This window comes from Odocoileus virginianus, unplaced genomic scaffold (genome assembly GCF_023699985.2).
Source record: "Odocoileus virginianus isolate 20LAN1187 ecotype Illinois unplaced genomic scaffold, Ovbor_1.2 Unplaced_Contig_3, whole genome shotgun sequence".
NCBI lineage: Eukaryota > Metazoa > Chordata > Mammalia > Artiodactyla > Cervidae > Odocoileus > Odocoileus virginianus.
In genome coordinates, this window is record NW_027224320.1 from 1,100,665 (window position 1) to 1,127,480 (window position 26,816).

At 47.9% G+C, this 26,816-nt stretch overlaps 1 protein-coding gene and 1 non-coding gene across 2 annotated transcripts in view; both read left to right on the forward strand.

Moving 5' to 3' along the window:
- Positions 1 to 26,816, forward strand: part of KBTBD12 (kelch repeat and BTB domain containing 12) — a 53,974-nt gene that overhangs the window by 9,358 nt on the left and 17,800 nt on the right. The window contains exons 2-4 of the mRNA XM_020881060.2: positions 41 to 1,210; positions 7,297 to 7,567; positions 10,564 to 10,714. Coding sequence (XP_020736719.2) covers positions 153 to 1,210; positions 7,297 to 7,567; positions 10,564 to 10,714 — 1,480 coding nt within the window. The 5' untranslated portion in view covers positions 41 to 152. The remainder of the gene's footprint in view (positions 1 to 40; positions 1,211 to 7,296; positions 7,568 to 10,563; positions 10,715 to 26,816) is intronic.
- Positions 16,362 to 16,433, forward strand: TRNAC-ACA (transfer RNA cysteine (anticodon ACA)). Its single transcript has one exon. It is a non-coding gene; the product is annotated as a tRNA-Cys (tRNA).

Genomic DNA, 26,816 nt, shown 5'->3' on the forward strand with positions numbered 1-26,816 from the left:
CTTTTTCTTAGAAGAAACCTGCCTCTTTTCTTCTCCTCAGGAATGTTTCATGACATCTCTCTTGCTTGGTGAGTAATCAGACATGAAAACAGGCCCTCAAGAATCAAGCTACGTTTAGGGAAGACTTACTTAGAGACGCTGGAGAGGACGCCATGGAGTGCAAATCTGAGGGGAAAGAGAAATACCAACACAGCTTGAACTTACTGAGTAAGATCAAGAGCATGAAAGATTTAGCGGAGATGATTGATGTTGTAATCGTCGCGGAAGGGGAGAAGTTCCCTTGCCACAGACTGGTCCTGGCTGCCTTTAGTCCTTATTTCAAAGCCATGTTTACCTGTGGGCTCCTCGAGTGCACCCAGAGAGAGGTGGTGCTCTACGACACCACGGCGGAAAGCGTGTCGGTGATACTGCATTACATGTACCACGCGGCTTTGGAGATCAGTAACACCAACGTGCAGACTGTGGCCATGGCCGCCTACTTCATGCAGATGGAGGAGGTCTTCCAGGCGTGTCAGAAGTACATGATGGCCCACATGGATGCCTCGAACTGTGTCGGCATCTATTATTTTGCAAAGCAGATTGGCGCTGAAGACTTAGCTGATCAGTCACGGAAATATTTGTATCAGCACTTTGCTGAGGTGAGCTTACATGAAGAGATCCTAGAAGTGGAGGTGCACCAGCTCCTGACGCTTATTCAGTCTGATGACCTGAACGTGTCCAGAGAGGAAAGCATTCTGGACCTTGTTCTGAGATGGGTCAATCATCGCCCAGACCAACGCACGGGGCACCTCGTGGAGCTCTTGAAGCAGGTTAGGTTGCAACTGGTCAGCCCTTCCTTTCTGAGACAAGCCCTGCGGAGGAACACAGTGCTCCTGTGCGATGCAAACTGCATCGACCTCATTCAGAACGCGTTCAAAGCCATCAAGACGCCCCAGCCGCACGTCCTGAATCTTCGTTACGGCATGGAGACCACCAGCCTCCTGCTGTGCATAGGCACCAACGCTTCAGGGATCAGGAACTACGGGGACGCCAGCTTCTGCTATGACCCTGCATCACGGAAGACCTATTTCATCTCGTCTCCCAAGTACGGGGAAGGTTTGGGCACCGTGTGTGCTGGTGTCGTCATGGAAGACAACACTATCATCTTGGCTGGGGAAGCCAGCGCCTCTAAACTCTCCAGACAAAAGAGCAAGAACATTGAAATCTACAGGTTTGTATCCAGCGATGTGCTTGTAAGTTTGTTTCCATCATCTGGCTTTGACACTGGCAGCAGAAGTTACTGCTGAGAGAGCATGTTTTAAATCACACGTGTTCTGAATTACCCCACGATCATGTATTTTACATAGAGGTAAAATTCATAATGAAAGCATCCACATTATTTTCCCTCTCTGTTTCATTGTTAAGAATCCACCTGCGATGCAGGAGACCTGGGTTTGATCCCTGGGTTGGGAAGATCCCCTGGAGAAGGGAAAGGCTCCCCACTCCAGTATTCTGGCCTGGAGAATTCCATGGACTGTATAGTCCATGGGGTCGCAAAGAGTTGGACACGACTGAGTGACTTTCACTTCACTTTCATTGTTAAGAAGGTATAGATGAAGTTGCATGAGTTAGATGTGTATATTTTACAATTCCTCTGTATATTTTCATTCAGTTTTCACTGTTTATCCATATGCTATAATCACTTTGCTTTTGAAGAGTTGCATATAACTTTTAACAAGAAGAACAGTGACTCCTTTGAGCTGACACTTTCTAGTTCACAATTCAGAGAAATAAGTAATTTTTTTCTTGACCAAAATATACTATGTATCCTGTCAGTTTTCATTCTGTGCCCTGAATGAGCAGTCTTTCCTAACCCTCCTGGAGAAGGAAATGGCAGCCCACTCCAGTGTTCCTGCCTGGAGAACCCACGGATGGAGGAGCCTGTCGGGCACAGTCCATGGGGTCACAAAGAGTCAGACACGACTGAGCGACTAACACCCACTTCCTAAATCTCTAATAGTGGTCCATGGGGTCACAAAGAGTCAGACACGACTGAGCGACTAACACCCACTTCCTAAATCTCTAATAGTGTAGAGCATTGGCAGCCAAAGGATGCTTCAACCTAGAGCTGTAGGAGGACAGGGGTGTCTGCTTGGCAGTCGCATCTGTCTAGGTCTTGTACTTGAAAACAGCAGGAATTCAGCCCTGAAATGGACCTGGGTGAATGACTCTGCACGTAGGTCCTCAAGCTCTCCTCACACACCATCCCCTCTTAGGGCCCTCGAGCCGGACTTTCTTAGACTTTTCGCTTGGGAAGTGCTTCTCAACAGCAGAGTGGGGACAGAGAGAGGAGGAGAGGTCTCTCTTTAGCTGTCATCTCCTCGCATCGCTGGACCGCTTCAGGCTCCAGTGGGCGCCCCTCACCTCCTCACGTTGAAGGCATGTCACTTCTGCCCAGCAGTGGGGGCGGTCATGGAAACCCTAGACAGCGACTGCCCCTCTAGTCTCTGCCCACAGCGACAGAGCCGCCCCTGAGCGGGGGCAGGTTTGAACCTCAGGTCCCTGGGGGGAAGGGGGCCTGGGTCTCTTGGGGGGAGTCCTCTGGGCCCCTGATGCTGGCTTCCTGTTGCTCTTCCCCTTGGAGCCTCAGGTTCTTTTGGTCTCTGCTTTCTTCCTCAAAGAGGTGCAATTCTGCCATCAGAGTTCATTCCTCACAATCTGCAGTCCTCTCAAAGTCTGTGTTTTGATCCTTAAATGTCTCGCCTTGTAACTGTCTTCAAAATCCCACTCTCTATTCTTCTAACTATGCACCCTGCGTCCCCTTTCTTCTCTGTCTTGAACTCACCCTGTTTCGTGTCACCCACAGGCTCTCCCACTCTGGGCAGAATTGAAGTCTCAGTTTCCCTCCTCACTTCCCCCAGTGATGAAACTGTCAGCAAGGCAAATAAAGAGATAATCAGAAGCATTTGCTGTTAGTGTTGCTCAGTTGCTACATCGTATCTCCTTGTGACCCCATGGACGGCAGCACGCCAGGCTCCCCTGTCCTCCACTATCTCCCAGAGCTTGCTCAAACTCATGTCCGTTGAGCCAGTGATGCCATCCAACCATCTCATCCTCTGTCATCCCCTTCTCCTTTGCCCTCAATCTTTCCCAGCATCAGGGTCTTTTCCAATGAGTCAGTTCTTTGCATCAGGTGGCCAAAGTACTGGAGCTTCAGCTTCAGCATCAGTCCTTCCAGTGAATATCTCAGGGTTGATTTCCTTTAGAATTGACTGGTTTGATCTCCTTGCAGTCCAAGGGACTCTCAAGAGTCTTCTCCAGCACCACAGTTCAAAAGCATCAATTCTTTGGTGCTCAGCCTTTTTTATGGTCCAACTCTCACATCCATACATGACTACTGGAAAAACCATCCATTCAGTTCAGTTCAGTTGCTCAATTGTGTCCAACTCTTTGTGACCCCATGAACTGCAGCATGCCAGGCCTCCCTGCTCATCACCAACTCCCAGAGTTTACTCAAACTCACATCCATTGAGTCAGTGATGCCATCCAACCATCTCATCCTCTGTCGTCCCCTTCTCCCTGCCCTCAATCTTTCCCAGCATCAGGGTCTTTTCAGATGAGTCAGTTCTTCACATCAGGTGGCCAAAGTATTGGAGTTTCAGCTTCAGCATCAGTCCTTCCAATGAATATTCAGGACTGATTTCCTTTAGGATGGACTGGTTGGATCTCCTTGTAGTCCAAGGGACTCTCAAGAGTCTTCTCCAACACCACAGTTCAAAAGCATCAGTTCTTCAGCACTCAGCTTTCTTTATAGTCCAACTCTCACATCCATACATGACTACTGGAAAAACCATAGCTTTGACTAAATGGACCTTTGTTGGCAAAGTAATGTCTCTGCTTTTTAATATGCTAAGTTGGTCATAACTTTTCTTCCAAGGAGCAAGCATCTTTTTAATTTCATGGCTGCAGTCACCATCTGCAGTGACTTTGGAGCCCCCAAAATAAAGTCAGCCACTGTTTCCATTGTTTCCCCATCTATTTGCCATGAAATGATGGGACCAGATGCCATGATCTTAAAACCATATTGGAAAAACCATAGCTTTGACTAGATGGACCTTTGTAGGCAAAGTAACTGTCTCTGCTTTTTAATACACTACCTAGGTTTGTCATTGTTTTTCTTCCAAAGAGCAAATGTCTTTTAATTTCATAACTGCAGTCACTATTCACAGTGATTTTGGAGCTCTAAAGAAAATAAAGTCTGTCATGTTTCCATTGTTTCCCCATCTATTTGCCATGAAGTGATGGGACCAGATGCCATGATCTTAGTTTTTTGAATGTTGAGTTTTAAGCCAGCTTTTTCACCCTTCCTGTTTCACTTTCATCAAGAGGCTCTTTAATTCCTCTTCACTTTTTGCCATAAGGGTGGTGTCATCTGCATATCTGAGGTTATTGATATTTCTCCCTGCAATCTTGATTCCAGCTTGTGCTTCATCCAGCCTGGCATTTTGCATGATGTACTCTGCATTTAAGTTAAATAAGCAGGGTGACAATATACAGCCTTGATGTACTCCTTTCCTGATTTTGAAACAGTCCAGGTCAAACTGTTGTCCCATGTCCAGTTCTAACTGTTGCTTCCTGACGTGCATACGGGTTTCTCAGGAGGCAGGTCAGGTGGTCTGGTATTCTCGTCTCACCAAGGGAACATTTCATGCAAAGATAGGCACAATAAAGGACAGAAATGGTGCGGGCCTAACAGAGGCTTGTGACAGGAGTGAGCGGTCTGTTTATATCTCTGCTGTATGACGTCTGCTTCTCACGCTGTTTATCTTTGCAAGATGCCCTGTCTGCCTGTCCTCTGTAGTTCACAGACTTCCAAGCAGATACCCTGCCTCTTGACTTAAAAGAGGAAGTAGATTACTCGCACTGCATAGGTTGTTTCTTCTTTAAACACACACCTTCCCATCTCTTTCATCTCTCACGCTTTGACAGACAAGCCACTGAGGACGTGTCATCTCTGGACTCAGCCTCTGAAAGAGCGCTGTGAGCTTTCCCCACTGTCGTCTTCTTTGTGACACATCCGAAACAGTAAGCTGTACACCTTCATCTGGGCATTTTATCTCCTCGTTCTTAGTTCAAAATGCTAAATCAATTACCAAGTCGCCCAGCAAACATGTACTTCCGGTGCGGGGGTCCAGCCTCCGCTGGTCCAGGGAACCCTTGGGATGAGCGGCGTCGGCGAATGCGCACACACACACACACACACACACACACACAGTTGCAGTGGAAAAACTTCTTCTTCTTTATTTTTTCTCTAACACCTTATATATCTTTTTTTTACTACCGGGGCCAAGGTACGAATTATTGTTTTCAGATCTTTCCAGATGACGTGCCCCTTAGATCAACAAAACAAGTCAGGGGATATTTTCCAAGACAGAATTTCCCAGGGTACAAAATCTTCCGTCCCTAGTGGCGCGTGACAAGGATTGTTTTGGACCTCTTAGCCCACTCTGTTTTCAGGTTTAAACGTTCTTCTTGCTTCACTGCTTCACTTGAATGGACAAACGTCAGCTACAAAGAAACACATAGCTACAGGGAAAAAAATATCTTAACAGTTTTACAGTATAATCAATCACTTAACCACTATAGTTTCTATTATAATTTTACCTACTATGAAAACTTAACTTTTATATTATACACATACTACAATATCTTGCTTACTATTTAATCTACAAGCCATAATTCATTCTATTTTCACACAGCCATCTATGATACCTAAAGCACTAACACTACTTCCTAGTGTACTCCCAGGCACACCATGGGCAGGGGAAATGGAGTAGCAGCAGCGTCGCAGCTGCCTTAACCCTTACTCCACATTATGAGAATTATAGCATTGTGTGGTTAATAAACTTACAACTAAATCTAATAGTGTTTGCGTGTCCAGGGATGGGATTCACAATCACATTTATAAGCAGTTTTAACTTCTAATCTATTTCCATATTCCCTAATATACCTCCTATATATAAAATCCCACATATCTATAAATGGCCTAAATCTAAATACCTCCCGCATACCAGGTTATTCATATGGTTCCCATCTCCCCGGGGGCAGAGTAAGCCTAACTCTTCTGGGAAGCCCCCAGACGTTTACACCCTAGAGATGTCCCTGGGACCTTCCCCGAGGTCTACCAGGACAGCGAAAAACCACCAAGAATTCCAAGAAAGAGTATTAGCACAGACAAGACACATATAGCAAGAATAGGGAGCGTCCCGGAGCCTGCTGGACTCGGATTCCCCTGGGTTCATGGCCTCCTTGGGTCCATGACCTTTACCCAGAGCCTTGTCATGGGCGGGGCGTTCGCTTGTCCTCTTCTTGGCTCCCGACATTCCGGGATATATTTTTGTTCTTGGCCTCTTAAACCATGTCTCAGAAAACTCAGCTTTTGAAGGTTTTTTTTTTTTTTTTAACGTGGACTATTTTTAAGGTCTTTATTGAATTTGGTATAATGTTTCTGTTCTATGTTTTGGCGTTTTGGAGTAAGGCGTGTGGGGTCTTAGCTCCCCCACCAGGGATGGAACCCCCACGCCCTGCATTGGAAGGTGAAATCTTAACCACTGGGCCACCAGGGAGGTCTCCCAGACCCCAAAACCCAGTTTCCATCCTAATAACACATTCACCGTCTATTTTAGGAGCCCCCGCCTGTAGACACCCGATCCTCCCTTCTCTAAAATCCCCTACAGGTCAAAGCAGTGGTGAAAATATTGTCTGTGATGTTAGGAACTCTGGTTTCCTGCCTAAAATCACTGAGAAGACGGCTGTCCTGAGGTTTGATAAATGTCAGCGTTCAGTTTGTGACCAGCCAGACAAACTTGAAGGAAAAGAGCAATCTTTTGATTGAAAAGAACAATCTTCTGACTTCCCTGTCCAACCTGAAGTAAAACGTCGTCCTGGGGAAGAATGTAAGAGTTGGTCTAGAACAGCTGGGAAAATGCCTGTAATATGTCCAACTGTCAAATATTTGACGCAAAATAAGTAACCTATGCTTAGAAGCCGTACTCTGTATAGAACACACATAATTTTTTTCATCTGTTTCCTAACAGAACTGCTTTTTTTCTTATTTTCCATATTTTTCCTGGGGTTTTACAGGCATGACTTAGCAATCAAACAACAACAATACGTATCACTATATTATATTGATGTTTCTTTCCTCTCCAATTAGAAGAACCAAATCCTGCTGCTTTGGGTTGGAAAAGAAGCTTGTGTTTCTTTGGCAGGTTGTTTCCAGGTTAAATCTAATCCTGGTTCTCTGTTAATTCACAGGTACCACGACAGAGGAAACCAGTTTTGGGAAAAGTTATGCACTGCAGAATTTCGAGAGCTGTACGCTCTGGGCACTGTCCGTAACGACCTCTATGTGATAGGAGGACAGATGAAAGTTAAAAACCAGTATCTTATCACAAACTGTGTTGACAAGTACTCTGTGGAACGGGGCACCTGGAAAAGGGTGTCCCCGCTTCCTCTGCAGCTGGCCTGTCACGCGGTGGTAACAGTGAACGACAAACTCTACGTGATTGGAGGCTGGACCCCTCAGGTTCGGAAAGCTCCTGTGTGCTGCTTGGCATGGCTGCGCTGAGCCTGGCCGCTCTGTTGAAAAACGCTGCAGTTGTTGAATACTAAAAGAGGGTGACCCACGTCTTTGGTAACATGCTTTTTTTGTTATAGAATATCAAACAAGATTTTATAGTGTGAAAGCGGCTTTGTTGTTTAGTCACTAAGTCGTGTCTGACTCTTTGTGACCCCGTGGACCACAGCCCACCAGGCTCCTCTGTCCCTGGGATTTCCCAGGCAAGAATACTGGAGTGGGCTGCCATTTCCTCCTCCAGGGGGTCTTCCTGGATCAGGGTTTGAATCGTGTCTCCTGCATTAGCAGGCGGGTTCTTTACCACTGAGCCACTTGGGAAGCCTGATAGAGCAGCTTAGGGGAACGAATGTTAAAGTGCGTTATTCTAGACCTGACTTCACTCAGTACTTCTGTGTTCCTCAAAACCTGCCCATTCTTGTAGACAATGAAGGATGCCTGTCCTGAGGGCTTATGTGTGGGAAGCATCTCAGCTCAAGGCAGGAAGCCGGACCCCCACCCCAGTTCTGTCTGCGCTACAGCTGTGTGACCGGGGGCGTGTAACTCTTAGGTCTTTTTATATAAAACTTCTCACTCTAAGTGGGAAATTGAAATACGTATGTGTAATGTCACAGCCGTTTTCACAAGAGGATACTGTGATTTTAAGCCCCTCTGTCTCTGCCGGGCGTCAGCAGAGGGAGAGACCAGAGGCCAGACTGAAGTGCGGTGCAGCAGGGCTGCAGGATAGAGGAGCCTGTAGGCTGGGACCACGGTGGCCCCTTCTCTGCTCTTTGGTGGCCCTGCCAGCGCCTGGGGCTGTCACAGAAGTCTCACCCAGCTGCCTTCTGCCCCGGTTATCCAGTGTTTGTAAAAAGATTAATCTCACTAGCTCATTGTCTGTCCCCACGCTGTCATTGTTGTTCAGTCGCTAAGTCGTGTCTGAGTCTTTGCAACCCGAAGGACTGCAGCTTGCCAGGCTTCCCTGTCCTTCACTGTCTCCCAGAGTTTGCTCAAACTCTTGTCCATTGAGTTGGTGATGTCATCCAACTATCTCATCCTCTGTCACCTTCTTCTCCTCCTGCCCTCAATCTTTCCCAGCATCAGGGTCTTTTCCAATGAGTTGGCTCTTTGCTATCAGGTGGCCAAAGGACTGGAGCTTCACATATACTAGTTTTATTTTTGCCTGTATGAGTTCTCCTTTCTCCAAGTTTGCTTCGTGATACATCAGTTGTCTGATACCTCTTTTTGTAATCACTTCATGCGTTCCATTTTGCCTTTTAGGATGTATCATACTTGTCTTTAAAATTTTAAACTTCACATTTAATACATGTTTTAAGTTCATGCTATGCATCGAAAAGTAACTTAGATTTAATCACAGCTAGTAGCTGAAGCCTGACAGATTATTTGTAATTAAGCTTTTTCAGAGCTATTCATTACGTGGTTAATTTTGCATGAATGTGCGCCAAAGAAAAGCTTTCCTTCCATTTTTTTAACACTAAAGTAGAGATTAAATACTTAAATTATAAGGAAAAGTAAAACAATAAAGTCAGTATTTCCTAATTTATAATGTCTTTGAACATGTGACTATTTCCTGGATAATGAAAGCTTTTGCTAATCTGTATAGAATATGATACATTAAATTGCAAGATAGCCTGTGATTGCAGTATAGTGATTATAATCCTGAGCCAAAACTAATTGCATGACTTTATCATAAGCAAGGAAATTATTTCTGTGTTGAACACCTGCACGAAAACAAAAAGCAACAGACACTTAGTCATCTTTAGCTTGACGTCTTAGAAGTTCCTAACACATTACAGACAGAAAATATTACTTTACCTGAAGTTTGTTACTGTTGTTGTTGCTGGAAATTTAGGAGTAGGGAAAGCCACATTCATCTATGTGTATTTAGCTTCTAATGTCTCTACTCATTTTATATATATATATATATATATACATATATATATATATATATATCTGGAGAAGGAAATGGCAACCCACTCCAATACTCTTGCATGGAAAATCCCATGGATGGAGGAGCCCGGTAGGCTGCAGTCCATGGGGTCGCTATGAATCGGACACGACTGAGCAACTTCACTTCACACATATATATACACACACATACACACATCTATTATATATATATTTTTTTATACATTTATTATATATGTATAATAAATGGGGCTTCCCTGGTGGCTCAGTGGTAAAGAATCCACCTGCCAATGCAGGAGACATGAGTTTGATCCCTGATCCAGGAAGATCCTCTGGAGGAAATGGCAACCCGCTGCAGTACTCTTGCCTGGAAAATCCCATGGGCAGAGGAGTTTGGCAGGCTACAGTCCATGGGCTCTCAAAGAGTTGGACATGACTCGGCAACTGAATAACAAATGTAAAATAAATACATAAAAATAACTGCAAATAATTTCTATTAATCCATGTATCTTTAAAATTAAATTCAAACCACTCCTATACTATGGGATAAAAATACTCTCATTACTAAAATACTCAATTGTTTTTGTAGCTTTGCTCTATTTGGATTATAAAAATGTTATAAAGAAAAATGCCTTATAAATTATTAAAGTTAGTTTCTCACAAGTATTATTAATCAACCACTATAAAGTTTGGTAAAATAAAACTACACTTTAAATACTGTTCAATAAACCTTGGCTTCATTTTTTAAGGCTTTGCAATGCTTCATTTAAAAAAAAAACACTGTATTGTCTTCCTGCTAAAATCACAGATTCTTTGCTAAAACCAACACCTTACCCCCATTAGCACAGAATATAAATCCCTCCTCTATTGACAGTGTATTTATAATCCCAAGCCTTGGGATTTGGAGTGTCTGTGAATATAAGTCACTGTAGTTAACCTCTATTTATCTTGTTGGCTGTCTGCTTTGATTAATGGCACTCATGTGCTCACAAAGGTCTCTAAATGGGCTGTTATTATATTGGCTGTCATATTTCATATAGATGGATCTTCCTGACGAAGAACCTGATCGATTGAGCAACAAGCTGTTGAGATACGACCCCAGCCAAGACCAATGGACGGAACGGGCGCCCATGAAGTACTCAAAGTACCGGTTCAGCACAGCCGTGGTCAACAGTGAGATTTATGTTTTGGGTAAGGAGAAGCTAAATGACTCCTTTTATTTTTCTCAGCAGTTTGCCTCCATGAAAATGAAATATTCTTCCTTCTCGCATCCCAGTTCAACTACACACACCACTAGCCCCCGATTTTCTTTTATTTTCTAGAGCACAGTCAGATAAGATTACGTGAAAGTCCACTAACGTGTTGAAATTAAGTTTACTTTTATCGAATTTTTAAGTCATCTGGAATCTAAGAACAGTAGGGATACATCCTAATATACCCACCAGGTAAAATGCTGTGAAAAGGCAATAAGCCTTTGGCCACCTTACATGGATCAAAACATAGGCTTTTACAACCAACTGGTTCTCTGCACTAATTAAAGAGACTCATGTGCTCTTTAGAGGGTAAAAAAAATGCCACAGGTTATGCCAGTCCTCTTCACTTTGCCTCACTCACCAGAATTCTACTAAGGTGTTATCAGATGATGTTTTATCTGAATGCACTTGTCCCTTACCTTTGGAATGAGTGTGTGTGGTCTTACACTGGCCAGTAGGGGTTGGTGAGAGGCTGGTTCCTTCCCACTGAGGTGGGTCCAAGGACTCCAGGGCATCCTCGGTGCCTCCCTGTCCTTCCCAGTCCGCACCTAAGCTGCTTCCCTCCTCCTAACTCACCCTCCGCCATCCTGCCGTCCCCCTCCCATGGGCATGGGAGGACAAGGGCTGAGATAGGCTGAGTGCACTGGTAAAATGATGCCGATTCTTTATTTCAACCCCTTCTGCAATGCTGGCCAACTGGCAAAAGTAATGGGTAACAGAGAAATGGCGAAAAAAGAAAAAGAAATATGGGCTGAAAGCAAACCACGTCTTTGAGTAGTTTTTTTTTTTTTTTTAAGCTAAATGGAAGCCATTATCTCTTGGCTGTGTGCACAGCATGAAACAAAATAATTAATGCATTGCAACATTAATAGTTGTGTGATTTTAAGAACAAGAACATTATGCCACATGATTTATGACTGCCTCAGTTAGGAGACTCACTTGAGATTATAATTAAGTTTTTCCTCTGGGTATACATTTGTTGCTTTGGTTGTAACTATATGCAGTGCCATCTCCAGTAGTGATAACATCTAAACTAGGATCAATCTCCTGGGATTGATGTATATGGAACTCAAGGCGCAAAGGGCTGATCCACTAATTATATTAAAGTTGGAGGCAGTGGAAAGTGGGATAAAAGTGATTGTCGGTGGAAGCACAATGAGATTCCCAGCCCCTCCCCAATGTGAAAACACAACTAGACTAAATGTGAAGTAAAACCAACAGTGTCATTTTTGTAAATTGTATGGAAAGGACCAGATGGTCAATACAGAAATCAGATTGATTATATTCTTTGCAGCTAAAGATGGAGAAGCTCTATACAGTCAGCAAAACAAGACCTGGAGCTGACTGTGGCTCAGATCATGAGCTCCTTATTGCAAAATTCAGGCTTAAACTGAAGAAAGTAGGAAAAACCACTAGGCATTCAAGTATGATCTAAATCAAATCCCTTATGAATTATACAGTGGAAGTGATGAATAGATTCAAGGGATTAGATCTGATAGACAGAGTGCCTGAAGAACTATGGACAGAGGTTCATAACATTGTACAGGAGGCAGTGACCAAAACCATCCCAAAGAAAAAGAAATGCAAGAAGGCAAAATGGTTGTCTGAGGAGGCTTTACAAACAGCTGAGAAAAGAAGAGAAGCAAAAGGCAAAGGAGAAAGAAAAAGATATACCCAACTGAATGCAGAGTTCCAAAGAATAGCAAGGAGAGATAAGAAAGCCTTCTTAAGTGAACAATGCAAAGAAATAGAGGAAAATAGTAGAATGGGAAAGACTAGCAATCTCTTCAAGAAAATTAGAGATACCAAGGGAACATTTCATGCAAGATAGGCACAATAAAGGACAGAAATGGTATGGACCTAACAGAAGCAGAAGATATAAAGAAGTGGTGGCAAGAATACAGAGAAGAACTGTACAAAAAAGATCTTCACAATGCAGATAATCACGATGGTGTGATCACTCACCTAGAGCCAGACATCCTGGAATGTGAAGTCAAGTGGGCCTAGGAAGCATGACTACGAACAAAGCTAGTGGCGGTGATGGAATTCCACTAGAGCTATTTCAAATCCTAAAAGGTGATGCAATATGCCAGCAAATTTGGAAAACTCAGCAGTGGCCACAGGACTGGAAAAGGTCAGTTTTCATTCCAATCCCAAAGAAAGGCAATGCCAAAGAATATTCAAACTACTGCACAATTGTGCTCATTTCACATGCTAGCAAGGTAATGCTCAAAATCCTTCAAGCTAGGCTTCAACAGTACATGAACCAAGAACTTCCAGATGTACAAGTTGGATTTAGAAAAGGCAGAGGAACCAGAGATCAAATTGCCAACATCCATTGGATCATAGAAAAAGCAAGGGAATTTCAGAAAAACATCTACTTCTGCTTCATTGACTATGCTAAAGCCTTTGACATGTGGATCACAACAAACTGGAAAATTCTTAAAGAGAATGGGAATACCAGACCAGTTTACCTGCCTCCTGAGAAACCTGTATGCAACAGTTAGAAAAAACGCAACATTTAGAACCAGATATGGAACAACAGACTTGTTCAAAATTGGGAAAGGAGTATGTCCTGTATATTGTCACCCTGCTTATTTAATTTCTATGCAGAGTACATCATGTGAAATGCCAGGCTGGATGAATCACAAGCTGGAATCAAGATTGCTGGGAGAAATATCAACAATCTCAGATATGCAGATGATACCACTTTAACAGCAGAAAGTGAAGAGGAACTAAAGAGCCTCTTGATGAAGGTGAAAGAAGAGAGTGAAAAAGCTGGCTTAAAACTCAACATTTAAAAAACTAAGATCATAGCATCCAGTCCCATCACTTCATAGCAAATAGATGAGGGAAAAAACAGAAACAGTGACAGATTTTATTTTCTTGGGCTCCAAAATCACTGTGGACAGTGACTGCAGCCATGAAATTAAAAGACGTTTGCTCCTTGGAAAAAATGCTCTGACAAACCTAGACAGTGTATAACAAAGCAGAGATATCACCTTGCCAACAAAGGTCCATCTAGTCAAACCTATGGTTTTTCCAGTAATCACCTATGGATGTGAGAGTTGGACCATAAAGAAGGCTGAGCACCAAAGAATTGATGCTTTTGAACTGTGTTGCTGAAGAAGACTCTTGAGAGTTCCTAGGACAACAAGGAGATCAGAACAGTCAATCCTAAAGGAAATCAACCCTGAATATTCAGTGGAAGGATGGATGCTGAAGCTCCAGTTCTTTGGCCACCTGAGGCAAAGAGCCTGATTCATTGGAAAAGACCCTGGTGCTGGGAAAGATTGAGAGCGGGAAGAGAAAGGGACGACAGAGGATGAGATGGTTGGATGGCATCTCTGACTCAATGGACATGAGTTTGAGCAAGCTCCAGGAGATAGTGAAGGACAGGGAAACCTGGTGTGCTGCAGTCCATGGGGTCACTAAGAGTCAGACATGACTTAGCAACTGAACACATGCTCCTTAGTTCAAGGATTGTCCATGGACCAGATGCCTCTGGAGGTCATCTGGAGAACCTCAGTTTAAGATCCCTAATGGGTGTTTGTCCAGTTCTGTTTACTTTCTGAAACTCTTTGAAAATGTTCATCCCACATTAGATCTAAATCAGCAATCTTCCATTTCAGTGTATTTTTTCTGAGACTTATTTTTCAGATTAGAGTCCATTTACAAAAAGAATTGTTGTTTGTTGTTCAGTCACTAAGTCGTGTCTGACTCTGCAGTTCCATGGACTATAGCCCACCAGGCTCCTCTGTCCATGGTATTAACCCAGCAAGAATATTGGAGTGGGTTGTCATTTCCTTCTCCAAGGGATCTTCCTGACCCAAGGATCGAACCCAGGTCTCTTGTGTTGGCAGGCAAATTCTTTACCGCTGAGCCACCAGGGTATAGTACGTTTTCTGTACCTTATCTCTTGGGTGCATCCAAGAAAACTGAACGTTTCCTAGAGTCTATGTTTAAAGTCTCTAGGGTGTTTGCATTTTGAATCTTTGTATTATTGTTACTTGTCCAGCACCACTTAGATGATCACATGGACAAGGTCTTTGTCTGCAAAAGGTTTATCATCTTACTTACAGGATAAAACTACCTTTAAGTGAGTAGACAATCCAGCTTTGCGGTCTGAGTTCACAGCAGTGCAGAAACTTCCTGGCGTTGGAAATTGAGAGAGTCTGCACAGCTACATTTTCCAGATAACTGATGCCAGCCTCTTTACCATTTTACTTGTTTGGCTGTGTCGGGCCTTAGTTGTGTCATTTGGGATCTTTCCTTGAGGCGCGCGGACTCTAATTGTGGCTCACGGGCTCAGCATTTACAACGCGTGGGCTTGGATGTCCCACGACAGGTGGGATCTTAGTTCCGCCACCAGGGATGGAACCTGCATTCCCCTGCAATGCATGGTGCATTCTTTTTGTTTGTTTTTCAGAGTTTTCAAAATTATTTTCTTTCATGTGTTTCCATAGTATTTATGTAAGTTTTCTATTTCATTTTTCAGATGATATTTATGCAAAATTTGGTAAGATTCTCTGAGAAATCTTTGTTCCTTTCTTTTTAAAAATTAGTTAATTTTAATTTGATGATAATTACTTTACAATATTGTGGTGGTTTTTCCCATCCATCACCACGAATCATTCACGGTGCACATGTGTCCATTGGATCACCAGGGAAGTCACCTTTAAGTGTGAAATTTTGGCAACATTTCTAACTAGAAAAAAAAAGTTTTTAAGTTATCACATTCTTCTTTATGTCATGAGAAATTACTTTGAGAGAAAGTAATAATTACTGAAGAATTACTAGATGCTAGGTGCTGTTTCCATGTACAGTCTCAGTTGTCACAGTAGCCTAGAAGGGAAGGTCTTCATTTACTTTTATCACCAAACAGTGTGATTAAATCCGGGATTCTGACCCAAATCTGTCCCATTTCAAAGCTAAAATAACTCTTAAAAGTGACTCGGCCATTATGAGCAGCAAAATCGCGCTCCCTGCGTGTGCGCACCGTCCCCTGGTTACGAAGGACGGCTTCTGCTGACTGCACGTCTCGCTGGTCCTTCCTTTCCCTTCGCTGCTGTTACGGTTTCTTCAATTCCCACTGCTGTCACGCCCCGTCCACACAAGGCGTGCAAACGACTCACCTGCAGGTTGCCCGTGTCGGCCGTTGTGCAGATGCACAGACTGTACTGATACGTTCACTGGGGCCAATAGCACACGTGTCTTTAGAACAGACTCCAGGTTTTGCAGAGTAAAGCTCCAATGCCCGTCACGGGCCCGCTGCTGCCTCTGTTCGGGGTTTGCACCTGTGTTCCGGGCGCGCAGTCTGGCCTCTGTCACGTGAGGACGCCTGTTACAGAGCTGGAGCCACGGGGACTGGAAAACCTCAAAGCTAAGTGCCGCAGGGAGAGAGGCAGTCACAAGGGGCAATCTGGGCTCCCTGATCAGCGGCCCTCACCTTCACCTCATTATGTTTGTTTAAGTCTTCCGAGTTAATCCCATCTGTACAAAGACTCCCCAAGTGTCTTCTTTGCTGAAACAAAGTTCCTCCTGCAGACAGACCCGACCCTGTAAGTTGTGAAGACCCTATGACTTCCCTGCTGGCTCAGACGGTAAAGCGTCTGCCTACAATGCGGGAGACCCGGGTTCGATCCCTGGGTTGGGAAGATCCCCTGGAGAAGGGAATGGCTACCTGCTCCAGTATTCTTGCCTGGAGAATCCCATGGACAGAGGAGCCTGGTGGGCTGCAGTCCATGGGGTCTCAAAGAGTCAGACACGAGTGAGTGACCCCACTTTACGATTTCCGGCAAGTTGGTTCACTTCTCTGAGTTTGTTTTCCTCATTCATAAAATGAGGCACTTAAGGGAGATAACACTGTGCTGTATGTTCAGGTGCCCAATAAACAGTAGATATGGTGATTATTATCACTTGAAATAAGTGTGTGGGGGGGGCTCCCTCGGTTAAGGCTTCTCACTTCCCATGCAGGGGGCGTGGGTCTGGTCCCTGGTCAGGGAACTAACATTCGTGTGCCTCACAGCGCAACCAAAAACAAACAAAACAAAACAACAGCAAAATACGTGTGTGTGTCAGTGCGTTAGTCACCCAGTCGTGTCCGACTCTTTGTGACCCCTTGGACTGTAGCCCACCAGGCTCCTCCGTCCATGGGATTCTCCAGGCAAGAATACTGGAGTGGGTTGCCATTTCCTTCTCCAGGGGATCTTCCCCACCCAGGGATCGAACCCAGGTCTCCTGCATTGCAGGCGGGTTCTTTACTCTCTGAGGCACCAATTGAAAACTGCGTTTTAAAAAAAGTGGCAGGGGGTGCCCTTACACTGTAGTGTCCTAACATGGCCCCAAACTCTTTCCTACCTTCAGAAGCGTGAGGTATTCCAGCTCCTGCCCCGGCAGGTCTCCATGCTGGGCTCGCGGCCCACGGAGGGGGCGTCCTTGTGCTGGGGTCACCCGTTCCCAGGCCTTTGGAGTCAAAGGACCCCCTCTTTCTACTCTCCTCCCGCCCTCCCCTCACGGACACGTGCTCTCCTGTCCTCCCGTCACGGACATGCGCTCTCCTCACGTCCTGCCCTCACGGACACGCGCTCTCCTGCCGTCCCCCCCTTACAGACACGCGCTCTCCTGCCCTCCCCTCACGGACACGCGCTCTCCCGCCCTCCCCTCACGGACACGTGCTCTCCTGTCCTCCCGTCACGGACATGCGCTCTCCTCACGTCCTGCCCTCACGGACACGCGCTCTCCTGCCGTCCTCCCCTCACGGACACGCGCTCTCCTGTCGTCCTCCCCTCACGGACACGCGCTCTCCCGCCCTCCCCTCACGGACACGTGCTCTCCTGTCCTCCCGTCACGGACATGCGCTCTCCTCACGTCCTGCCCTCACAGACACGCGCTCTCCTGCCGTCCCCCCCTTACAGACACGCGCTCTCCTGCCCTCCCCTCACGGACACGCGCTCTCCTCCGCCCTCCCCTCGCGGACACGCGCTCTCCTCCGCCCTCCCCTCACGGACACGCGCTCTCCCGCCCGCCCCTCGCGGACACGCGCTCTCCTCCCCGCCCTCCCCTCACGGACACGCGCTCTCCCGTCCTCCCCTCACAGACCACGCGCTCTCCCGCCCTCCCCTCACACGGACACGCGCTCTCCTCAGCCCTCCCCTCGCGGACACGCGCTCTCCTCCGCCCTCCCCACCACGGACACGCGCTCTCCTCCCGCCCCCTCCCTCCGGACACGCTCGCTCTCCCGCTCCTCCCCTCACGGACACGCCCGCTCTCCCGCCCTCCCCTCACGGACACGCGCTCTCCTCCCGACCTCCCCTCACGGACACGCGCTCCCTCCCGCCCTCCTCACACGGACACGCGCTCCTCCCGCCCTCCCCTCACGGAACACGCGCTCTCCTCCCCGCCCTCCCCTCACGGACACGCGCTCTCCTCCGCCCTCCCCTCACGGACACGCGCTCTCCCGCCCTCCCCTCACGGACACGCGCTCTCCCGCCCTCCCCTCACGGACACGCGCTCTCCTGCCGTCCTCCCCTCACGGACACGCGCTCTCCTGCCGTCCTCCCCTCACGGACACGCGCTCTCCTGCCGTCCTCCCCTCACGGACACGCGCTCTCCTGCCCTCCCCTCACGGACACGCGCTCTCCCGCCCTCCCCTCACGGACACGCGCTCTCCTCCGCCCTCCCCTCACGGACACGCGCTCTCCCGCCCTCCCCTCACGGACACGCGCTCTCCCGCCCTCCCCTCACGGACACGCGCTCTCCCGTCCTCCCCTCACGGACACACGCTCTCCTCCGCCCTCCCCTCACGGACACGCGCTCTCCCGCCCTCCCCTCACGGACACGCGCTCTCCTGCCGCCCTCCCCTCACGGACACGCGCTCTCCTCCCGCCCTCCCCTCGCGGACACGCGCTCTCCTGCCGCCCTCCCCTCACGGACACACGCGCTCTCCCGCCCTCCCCTCACGGACACGCGCTCTCCCGCCCTCCCCTCACGGACTCGCGCTCTCCCGTCCTCCCCTCACGGACTCGCGCACTGGCCTGGCGTCCATTCACACAGCCTGCCCCTGCGTGGGGGGGATACTGGCCGGGACGTATTCCTCCTGTAGGAACTAAAGCTGCACACGTCAGATTGCTGGGTGCCTTCTCTGGCTAAAACTGCCGCTGGAGGTTTGATTTGCGTTGTAAAGATTTAAGTTAAATTCTGCACTAAATGTTTACTGTGAAAATGCCTGTATTGGAAAACCACATCATCACAGACACCATGAATAATTTGAATTTAGATGAAGATGATTCCAGAAGTTACGACGGACTAGCAAAGACTGCATTAGTAAGCTATTGGGTGGTTGTTCCTGGAAAACTGTACATTTCCTTCTTAACATACAAATACAGGCACTTCCCTGGTGGTCCAGTGGCTAAGACTCTGCACTCTCCAATGCAGGGGGTCTGGGTTCACAATCCCTGGTCAGGGAACTAGATCCCGCATGCTGCAACTAAGACCTGGCATAGCCAAATAAATAAATGTTCAAAAATAAAATAAAAATTCAGGAAAGCATCTGTCTCAGTTGCTGCTAAAGTGACTCCAAGGTTCATGCAGTTACGTGTGTATTTTACCAGCTTCCCTACACGGTAACTGGCTCTTCTGATGGGTGACTTTCTGGAACACTTAAAATAATTTAAATAGTCTCCATGGAGCCTTATGAGTAAAGTCTGTGCGTGCTCAGTGGTGTCTGACTCTGCGAGTATTGAAGTGAGCTGCCTTTTCCTCCTCCAGGGGATCTTCCTGACCCAGGGATCAAACCTGAATCTCCTGTATTGCAGGCAGATTCTTTACCACTGAGCCAATGATGCCTTTATTAAAAACTCCCGGTATTTAAAATGAGCTGATTTCCATGCTGACTTTTTCCTGAGAGTTCCTTCAGGCAGCCCGTTCTCAGGAAGACCAGGGCAGAGGGGCTGTGTCTTAACAGAAGCCTTTGAAATCCTCTGGGAGGAGACCCATGGAAGGGTGCTGCTTGAGGCCATGCATTTTAACATGCTTTTTTTTTTAAGAAAACTATTTTGTCATTTGTACTATGAGAGCTCATTATAAGACACAATTAAGCTACTTTAATCCAAAATATGGCTTAATCCTCTAAAAAAATGTTGTGAGTGTGCACTGTCATTTCAGAAGCAAGCATACTGTATTCAAAAGTATAATTGTAATTCTCTAAAAAAGTTATCAGTCCAGTAATTTTAGGTTAAGATATCCTATTGCTAGGAGAAAATGTTCTTAATTCCTTGTTTTCAAGGCTTTCAATCCTACTTTTATGAAGAATAAAGTAGGAAAGAAATTACATGAAGACTCCTTTGTAAAGTTTTTTTTTTTTTTAATGTGAACCACTTTTAAAGTCTTTGCTGAATGTGACACAATATTGCCTCTGTTTTATGTTCCGATTTTTTGGCTTCAAGGCATGTTGGATCTTGGCCCCCCATTGCTGTTCAGTCACTATGTCCGATCCTGTGACCCCATGGACTGCAGCACACCAGGCTTCCCTGTCCTTCACCATCTCCCTGAGCTTGCTCAAACTCATGTCCATTGAGTTGGTGATGCCATCCAACCATCTCATCCTCTGTTGTCCCCTTCTCCTCCTGCCCTCAATCTTTCCCAGCATCAGGGTCTTTTCCAATGAGTTGGCTCTTCCCATCAGGTGGCCAAAGTATTGAAGCTTCAGCTTCAGTCCTTCCAATGAATATTCAGGGTTGATTTCCTTTAGGATGGACTGGTTGGATCTCTGTGCAGTCCAAGGGACTCTCAAGGGTCTTCTCCAACACCACAGTTCAAAAGCATCAATTCTTCGGTGCTCAGCCTTCTTTATGGTCCAACTCTCACATCCATACATGACTACTGGAAAAACCATAGCTTTGACTAGACCAACCTTTGTCAGCAAATAACGTCTCTGCTTTTTAATATGCTGTCTAGGTTGGTCATGGCTTTTCTTCCAAGGAGCAAGCGTCTTTTAATTTCATGGCTGCAGTCACCATCTGCAGTGATTTTGGAGCCCAAGAAAATAAAATCTGTCACTGTTTCCACTTTCTACCCTTATACTTCCATGAAGTGGTGGGACCGGATGCCATGGTCTTAGTTCCCTGACCAGGGATCAAACCTGCACCCCCTGCACCGGAAGGTGAAGTCTTAACCCCTGCACCACCAGAGAAGTCCTCTGTATACTCTTATTAGTAAAGTTTTGAGAAAAAGAAAACCTCCTGGGCTCCACCTCATTAAACCCAACTCATGATGCTTTGTTATAAATTACTGATGGAATGTGGTACCAGAGGTTTTCTTTCTCTGAAAAAAGTTTTTGTGAAATTCAGATTTCGTAGTATCAGTTACGCCTTTGAATGCAGTATGCTTTCTTCTGACATGACAGTGCACACTCATAAATATACTTGGGGTTTTCCTCAGGTGTTTTTAAAAAGCCAAATTGGATTCCAAAGTTCCTTTAACTTGATGGGTCAGGCGAAGTCAAATATAGAAAGTGAGCCACGAGATCTATTTGTGGAAAATGCTGAGACCTGTCCCGGGCCGGCCCCGGCGGCCACTTGGCCGTGCCCCTGCCTGCCCCGCCGCGGGCCCGGGGGGGCCACCCCTGAACAAGCCTCCCTTCTGCGGGCCCGGGGGCCACCCCTGAACAAGCCTCCCTTCTGCGGGCCCAGGGCCCACCCCTGAACAAGCCTCCCTTCTGCAGGCCCGGGGCCCACCCCTGAACAAGCCTCCCTTCTGCGGGCCCGGGGGGGCCACCCCTGAACAAGCCTCCCTTCTGCGGGCCCGGGGCCCACCCCTGAACAAGCCTCCCTTCTGCGGGCCCGGGGCCCACCCCTGAACAAGCCTCCCTTCTGCAGCTGGTCTCCTCTCACCCCTCTGCTTTTAAGCCTCTGCGTCTGGACCAGTGCACCCTGAGGGTCTGCAGGACGCCGCCCCTCGGGGGGGTTTGTGGGACTCGGGCGTGCTGCTCTCAGTGGGGCTCTGAGCAGGCTCCCCGACTCCCAGGGGCAGAGACCTGCCCTGCTCAGCCGTCCGTGTCCGTTCTGACGGCCGGCCTGGCTGTTCACGTGACCAGCGCTCACAAACATCAGTTGATGGGACTGACCTTTCTCTCCTACTCCTCCATCAGGGCAAAAAGCCTCAAACAGCATCAGAGTTCCAGGCATTGTAGGGGATTTTGCAAAGCACAGATTTTTCACTTCCCTGTCCAGGGAGCCAGCTAATACTAAGTCTCCCCACGTGGCCATGGGGTCGTTTTCACTGGGTGATGGCACCCCTTGAGGGGGTAGTTACACAGAAGGTTCCAGTTGCTGCAGTAAATGCATGTCAGTGAGCAGTCCAACGTCACCCAGGCTATTCATTAAAATGGCAGAATCCTGGCCCCGACCTGCGGCGAATTCTGGGCTATCAGGTCTGAAGTGGGGCCTGGGGTCTGCTCTGTGGGAAGAGCCAGGCAACTCTGGTACAAATGCCTGCAGGACTGCATGTGGCAAAGCTCAGATGCTGGGTGAGGAAGGGAAGAGGGGACGCCGCGTTCACAGAGGGTGTTTTTTTTTAATATGTTCACAGCATCGACTAAGTCTCTGGTGCACGAGCCGCCCCGGCTGGTTTTTAGGAGAGACCAGAGGTGAAGGGGACAGGGGTCCCCTGGACAGCGCGTGTCCCAGGAACACAGGTCAGGCACTGCTCAGAGCTCCCTGTGTCTGCAGGCCCTCAGGGCGGGCTGGGAGTGCTCTGATCTCGTCCCGAGAGACTTCTGGGCCTAGAGATACGCTTCTTAGGCTTCTTAAGCTCATGCTGGACAAGGAAAGAAGGTGCTTTTTCAACGGCCACAGAAGTTCAGTGGGGCGTCCCAGTGCCCCCTTTATTCTGAGAGCAGACTTGAGTTTGCAGACGTAGCAGCTGAAGTGGCCTTGAACCAGAGAGAATGGCTCGCTGTGTTTTTGCAGTCAGTACCCATGAGAGGTCTTTCCAGGGAACCCTGTGAAGGGTTTTCCCCTTGAATACCTGGCCCCCTCACTGGGGAACCCGGGATCAAGGGCTCCCAGAGGCCAGAGTCTGCCCGGGGTTCTCACTGGCGAGCTGCAGTCCCGGGGCCGCAGAGAGTCCACATGGCCGAGCGTCCCAGCTTAGCTCTCATCACTCTCGTCACTGACACCACAAGGCCGCAGAGTCGGCGGGCCCACATCTCGGTGTGGCGACTGGTGGGGACTTGTGCTCCGTCCGATCGATGTGTGATGGTAATGCTGTGTTATAATGGTTTCGGATTTGCCTTCAATTTCCCAAGACTGAGCTTTATGTACAAAAAAACATAAAACACACACACAGACAAAGAGCTTAAACTTGTTCTCTAGCACCTAGTAGAGACATGAAGTAAATACCCAAAATATACATACGGATTGCTTAAAAATAACTGAAGGGGCTTCCCTGGTGGCCCAGAGGTGAAGAGTCAGCCTTCCCTTCCCGTGCAGGAGACACAGCTCTGATCCCTGGTCTGGGAAGACCCCACAGGCCTGGGAGCAACTAAGCTTGGGAGCCAGAACTACTGAAGCTCACACACCCCGGAGCCTGCGCTTCGCAACAGGGGAAGACACCGCAGTGAGAAATCACAACTAGAGAAAAACCTGCCCTGCAACTAAGACCAGCACAGCCAGAAATAAATACATAACTAAGACCAGCACAGCCAAAAATAAACACATAAACTAAGACCAGCACAGACAAAAGTAAATACATAAAATTATATACATAAAAAACACTAGCTAGAAGTTCACAGTGATTTTGATGCTGAAAGCAGAGAATGTCAGAAGCTGCTATGCTGTGAAAGCCCAGGGTGGACAGGGATGAGACCGTTACTGAGAACAGATGAGAAATGTCTGGCGGACGCTGTCCGGGTCTCTGACTATGTTTGCAGAGGAGCTAAGGATGCAGCCAAAACCTTGAGCAAGTGCACTCTCTACGCTTTGCTTTCATGAAAAGAGGTAAACTGCTCAAAGCCACACCCAAAGCAAGAATTCGTTCAGCAGAGCAGATCTAGGTGTGTTTTCACTCAGCCTGGTGTCCAGACCATCCATGTCTGTAGCATGTTGTGGAAACAGTGTATAGTTACTTCTCAGCCCTTAAGAAAACCTTGACTCTGGTCTCATCAGTTCACAGCGTGAAGAGCTGAAATGGAAACATTTTAATGCTTCAAAGAAGAAGATATCTATTTTAAAATCCTGTCATTTTTGAGTACAGTGTATTATCTTCGACTAGTTTATCCTGATTTATGTATGTGATCATTTTTTAGATACTCCCTTCCTTTCCCCTTTCTTGGGTAGATATGGGAATGAGCACAAATTATCACTTTCTGCAAATCATTTTATTTACACACAAGGTCAATATGCCAGATTTGTTAAGACTTTTTTTTTTTTTTTTTTTTGCTGTTCTGTGAGCTTGTGGGATCTTAGTTCGCGGACCAGGGATCAAACCTGGGCCCCAGCTATGAGAGCGCTAGAGCCCTAACCACTGGGCCACCAGGGAATCCCTGAGATCTTTTCTCTACGGTAATTATTCGCCACACACTATCAAGCCCCCTTTAGAAGAACCTCAGGCAGCAGAATGGTGCATACTCTGCCTTCACACATTACATCTGTGTGTCTACGTTTGCAAGCTGTTGAGTATATCTGATTAATGTGTCTTTGCTTGGTCTCCAGACAGAATTATTAGTATAAACTTAGCCTGTGTCCTGTTAAGTTATGTCCAGCCTAAGTTAGGGGGGGTCAGTGACTTTTCAGGCAGGCAGACCTGGGGGCAAAGATAAGTCCAACAGCAGACAGCAACAAGGTCCATACCTGCGCTGGGAGTCCTATATCCTTAAGCAGATCGTGTTTACAATCTGACAGGGAGTGAGTGTTCAGCTGTTTGGACTTAGGGCTTGACCAGTTCTAGAAAGCTAGTCATCACTTTGTGTTTGGACAGAAGAGTAGAAGAAGAAAACAGTATCCGCGATGTGGGTGAGGGGCTGGACCACACACACTCAGTAAAGCTTCGTTTCTCGGCTGTCTGCCCCAGCGAGGAGCGTGGGGTGTACGGATGTGAACGAGGCATCCTTCTGCCGTCCAGTGACCTGCAGCCTACGAAGACACACAGGAGCAGCATCTTTATAGGAACCTTGATCTCAGTTCAGAGAGCAGCAGGCGCCCGAAGGAGGGGATGGCCGCTTGCAGAGACACAACGCCTTTCTTCGGGGTGATGGCTTAGCTGAGCCTTGAAGTAGGGATTTGTCCTCCTGGAGAGGAGAGACCCGTCCAGGCGGAGACCAGCCTCCACAGCGGCCTAGAGGGGAACCACCTCAGTGTTCAGGGCCCAGGCTGAGCCAGCCTGGAGCACAGGGTGCCGGGAACAGGGCGGCCAGGGAAGACAGGCAGGGAGGAGAGGACTGGGCAGAGGGGTGGCTGAAAGCCAGGCACGCTTTCGGGAGATGGACAGACACGAGACATCTGGGGGCTCCTGTCTGAGGGTGGCGAGGTGGCGGGAGGGCAGTTCCAAGGTTCTGATCTCTGCAGGTGCTCCCTTCACCCCTCTGCGGGCTCGGCCCTGGACCTGCTAGGACCTGCAGGACAAGCTAGGGAGGACGGCCAGGGAAGAAAGGAGACTGAGATGGGTCAGAGTCTGGAGGAACAGAGAGGTGAGGCGCGCTGAAGTCCACGGAGGCCCAGGGCTGGGCCGGAGGGAAGCCCAGCGGTTGTCTGGAATCAGCCACAGACAAGACTGCAGCTTCTTTGATGCCTGGGACTTGGAGCCAGAACTTCTGTCAACCGCCTGTATTCCTACTCGGCAATAATCAGACATTTCACACCCTTGAGTTTCCCTCCAAAATCAAGCAGAGTCAAGCGCTAACCAAGGGAACTCGGTTTTCCCTTTCAGCTCTTTTGATTTTTCCCGGTCATCTGTTTTGAAAAGCATGCAGAATGGAGGCCCGTGGCTGTTTTCTTTGCAAGAAAAGCTGGTGATGGACGGGCAGGGGTCAGCGGGTGAACAGGATGCTGCACAGACAGAGTGACACCGCCCGGGTGGTGAGCCGGACACTCCTGGGCGCGGCCGGGGAGTTTGTGAAGGCAGCTGGCCCTGCCTTTCACCCTGTGCTGAAGGGCTTTTTTCTTTTTCTGAAAATGCCCATTAGAGCCCTGCGTTAACTAACAGGGGATGAGAAGTGAGGTCGTGTCTGCTAGGGGTTCAGGCTTCACATCTGGAACTCCTAACTGAGAGCAGAACAAAAGCAGAGCTCTTCCCGGGCGGCTCAGTGGCAAAGAATCCATCTGCCAGTGTAGGAGGGACACAGGTTTGATTCCTGACCCGGGAAGATGCCACAAGCCACGGGGCAACTAAGCCCGCAGGCCACAGCTACTGAAGCCCGCACACCCTAGAGCTGTGCCCTGAGCCAAGAGACGCCACCGCGACGAGAAGCCCGTGGACACCACTGGAGAAACGCCCCGCATGGCAACGAAGACCCAGCACAGCCATAAATAAATAAATACGATTAAAAAGGGAGAGCAGACGGCCTGGGTAGAGTGACACTGCCCCGGGCACTGTATTCTCAGGAAGGGACCGCACCCCACACGTGAGTCAGAGCAGCCCCTCCGCCCCTACCCCGGGCGGCCTCACTCCTGGACGCCCCCCACCCCCCCAACAGGATCCTCCGGCCTGTCTCCCATGGGGTCATGTGGCAGCTCCCACCCCCCCACCCCCCGAAACGCTTGGCCTGATGCACCGTGTCAGGGAGCCTGCCTCCCTGCCCGGAGGTTCAGCTTATCACTCAGCCCTTCAGCTTCCCATCACCTCCATCCAACCTCGGAGGAAGCAAGATTCACCCCTTCGGTCAGTAAGCCCTGAATCACAGACACGCAGATAGTTGAGTAGAGAGCAAGCGAACCGGAGACTTCAGTAGCTCCTGTGAACGCTGGCGTACTAACACAGCATCTGGAACACGGAGTAGGAGGGATGACCATCCCCCCGGACCGGCTATGTGCTGGCCGCTTGCT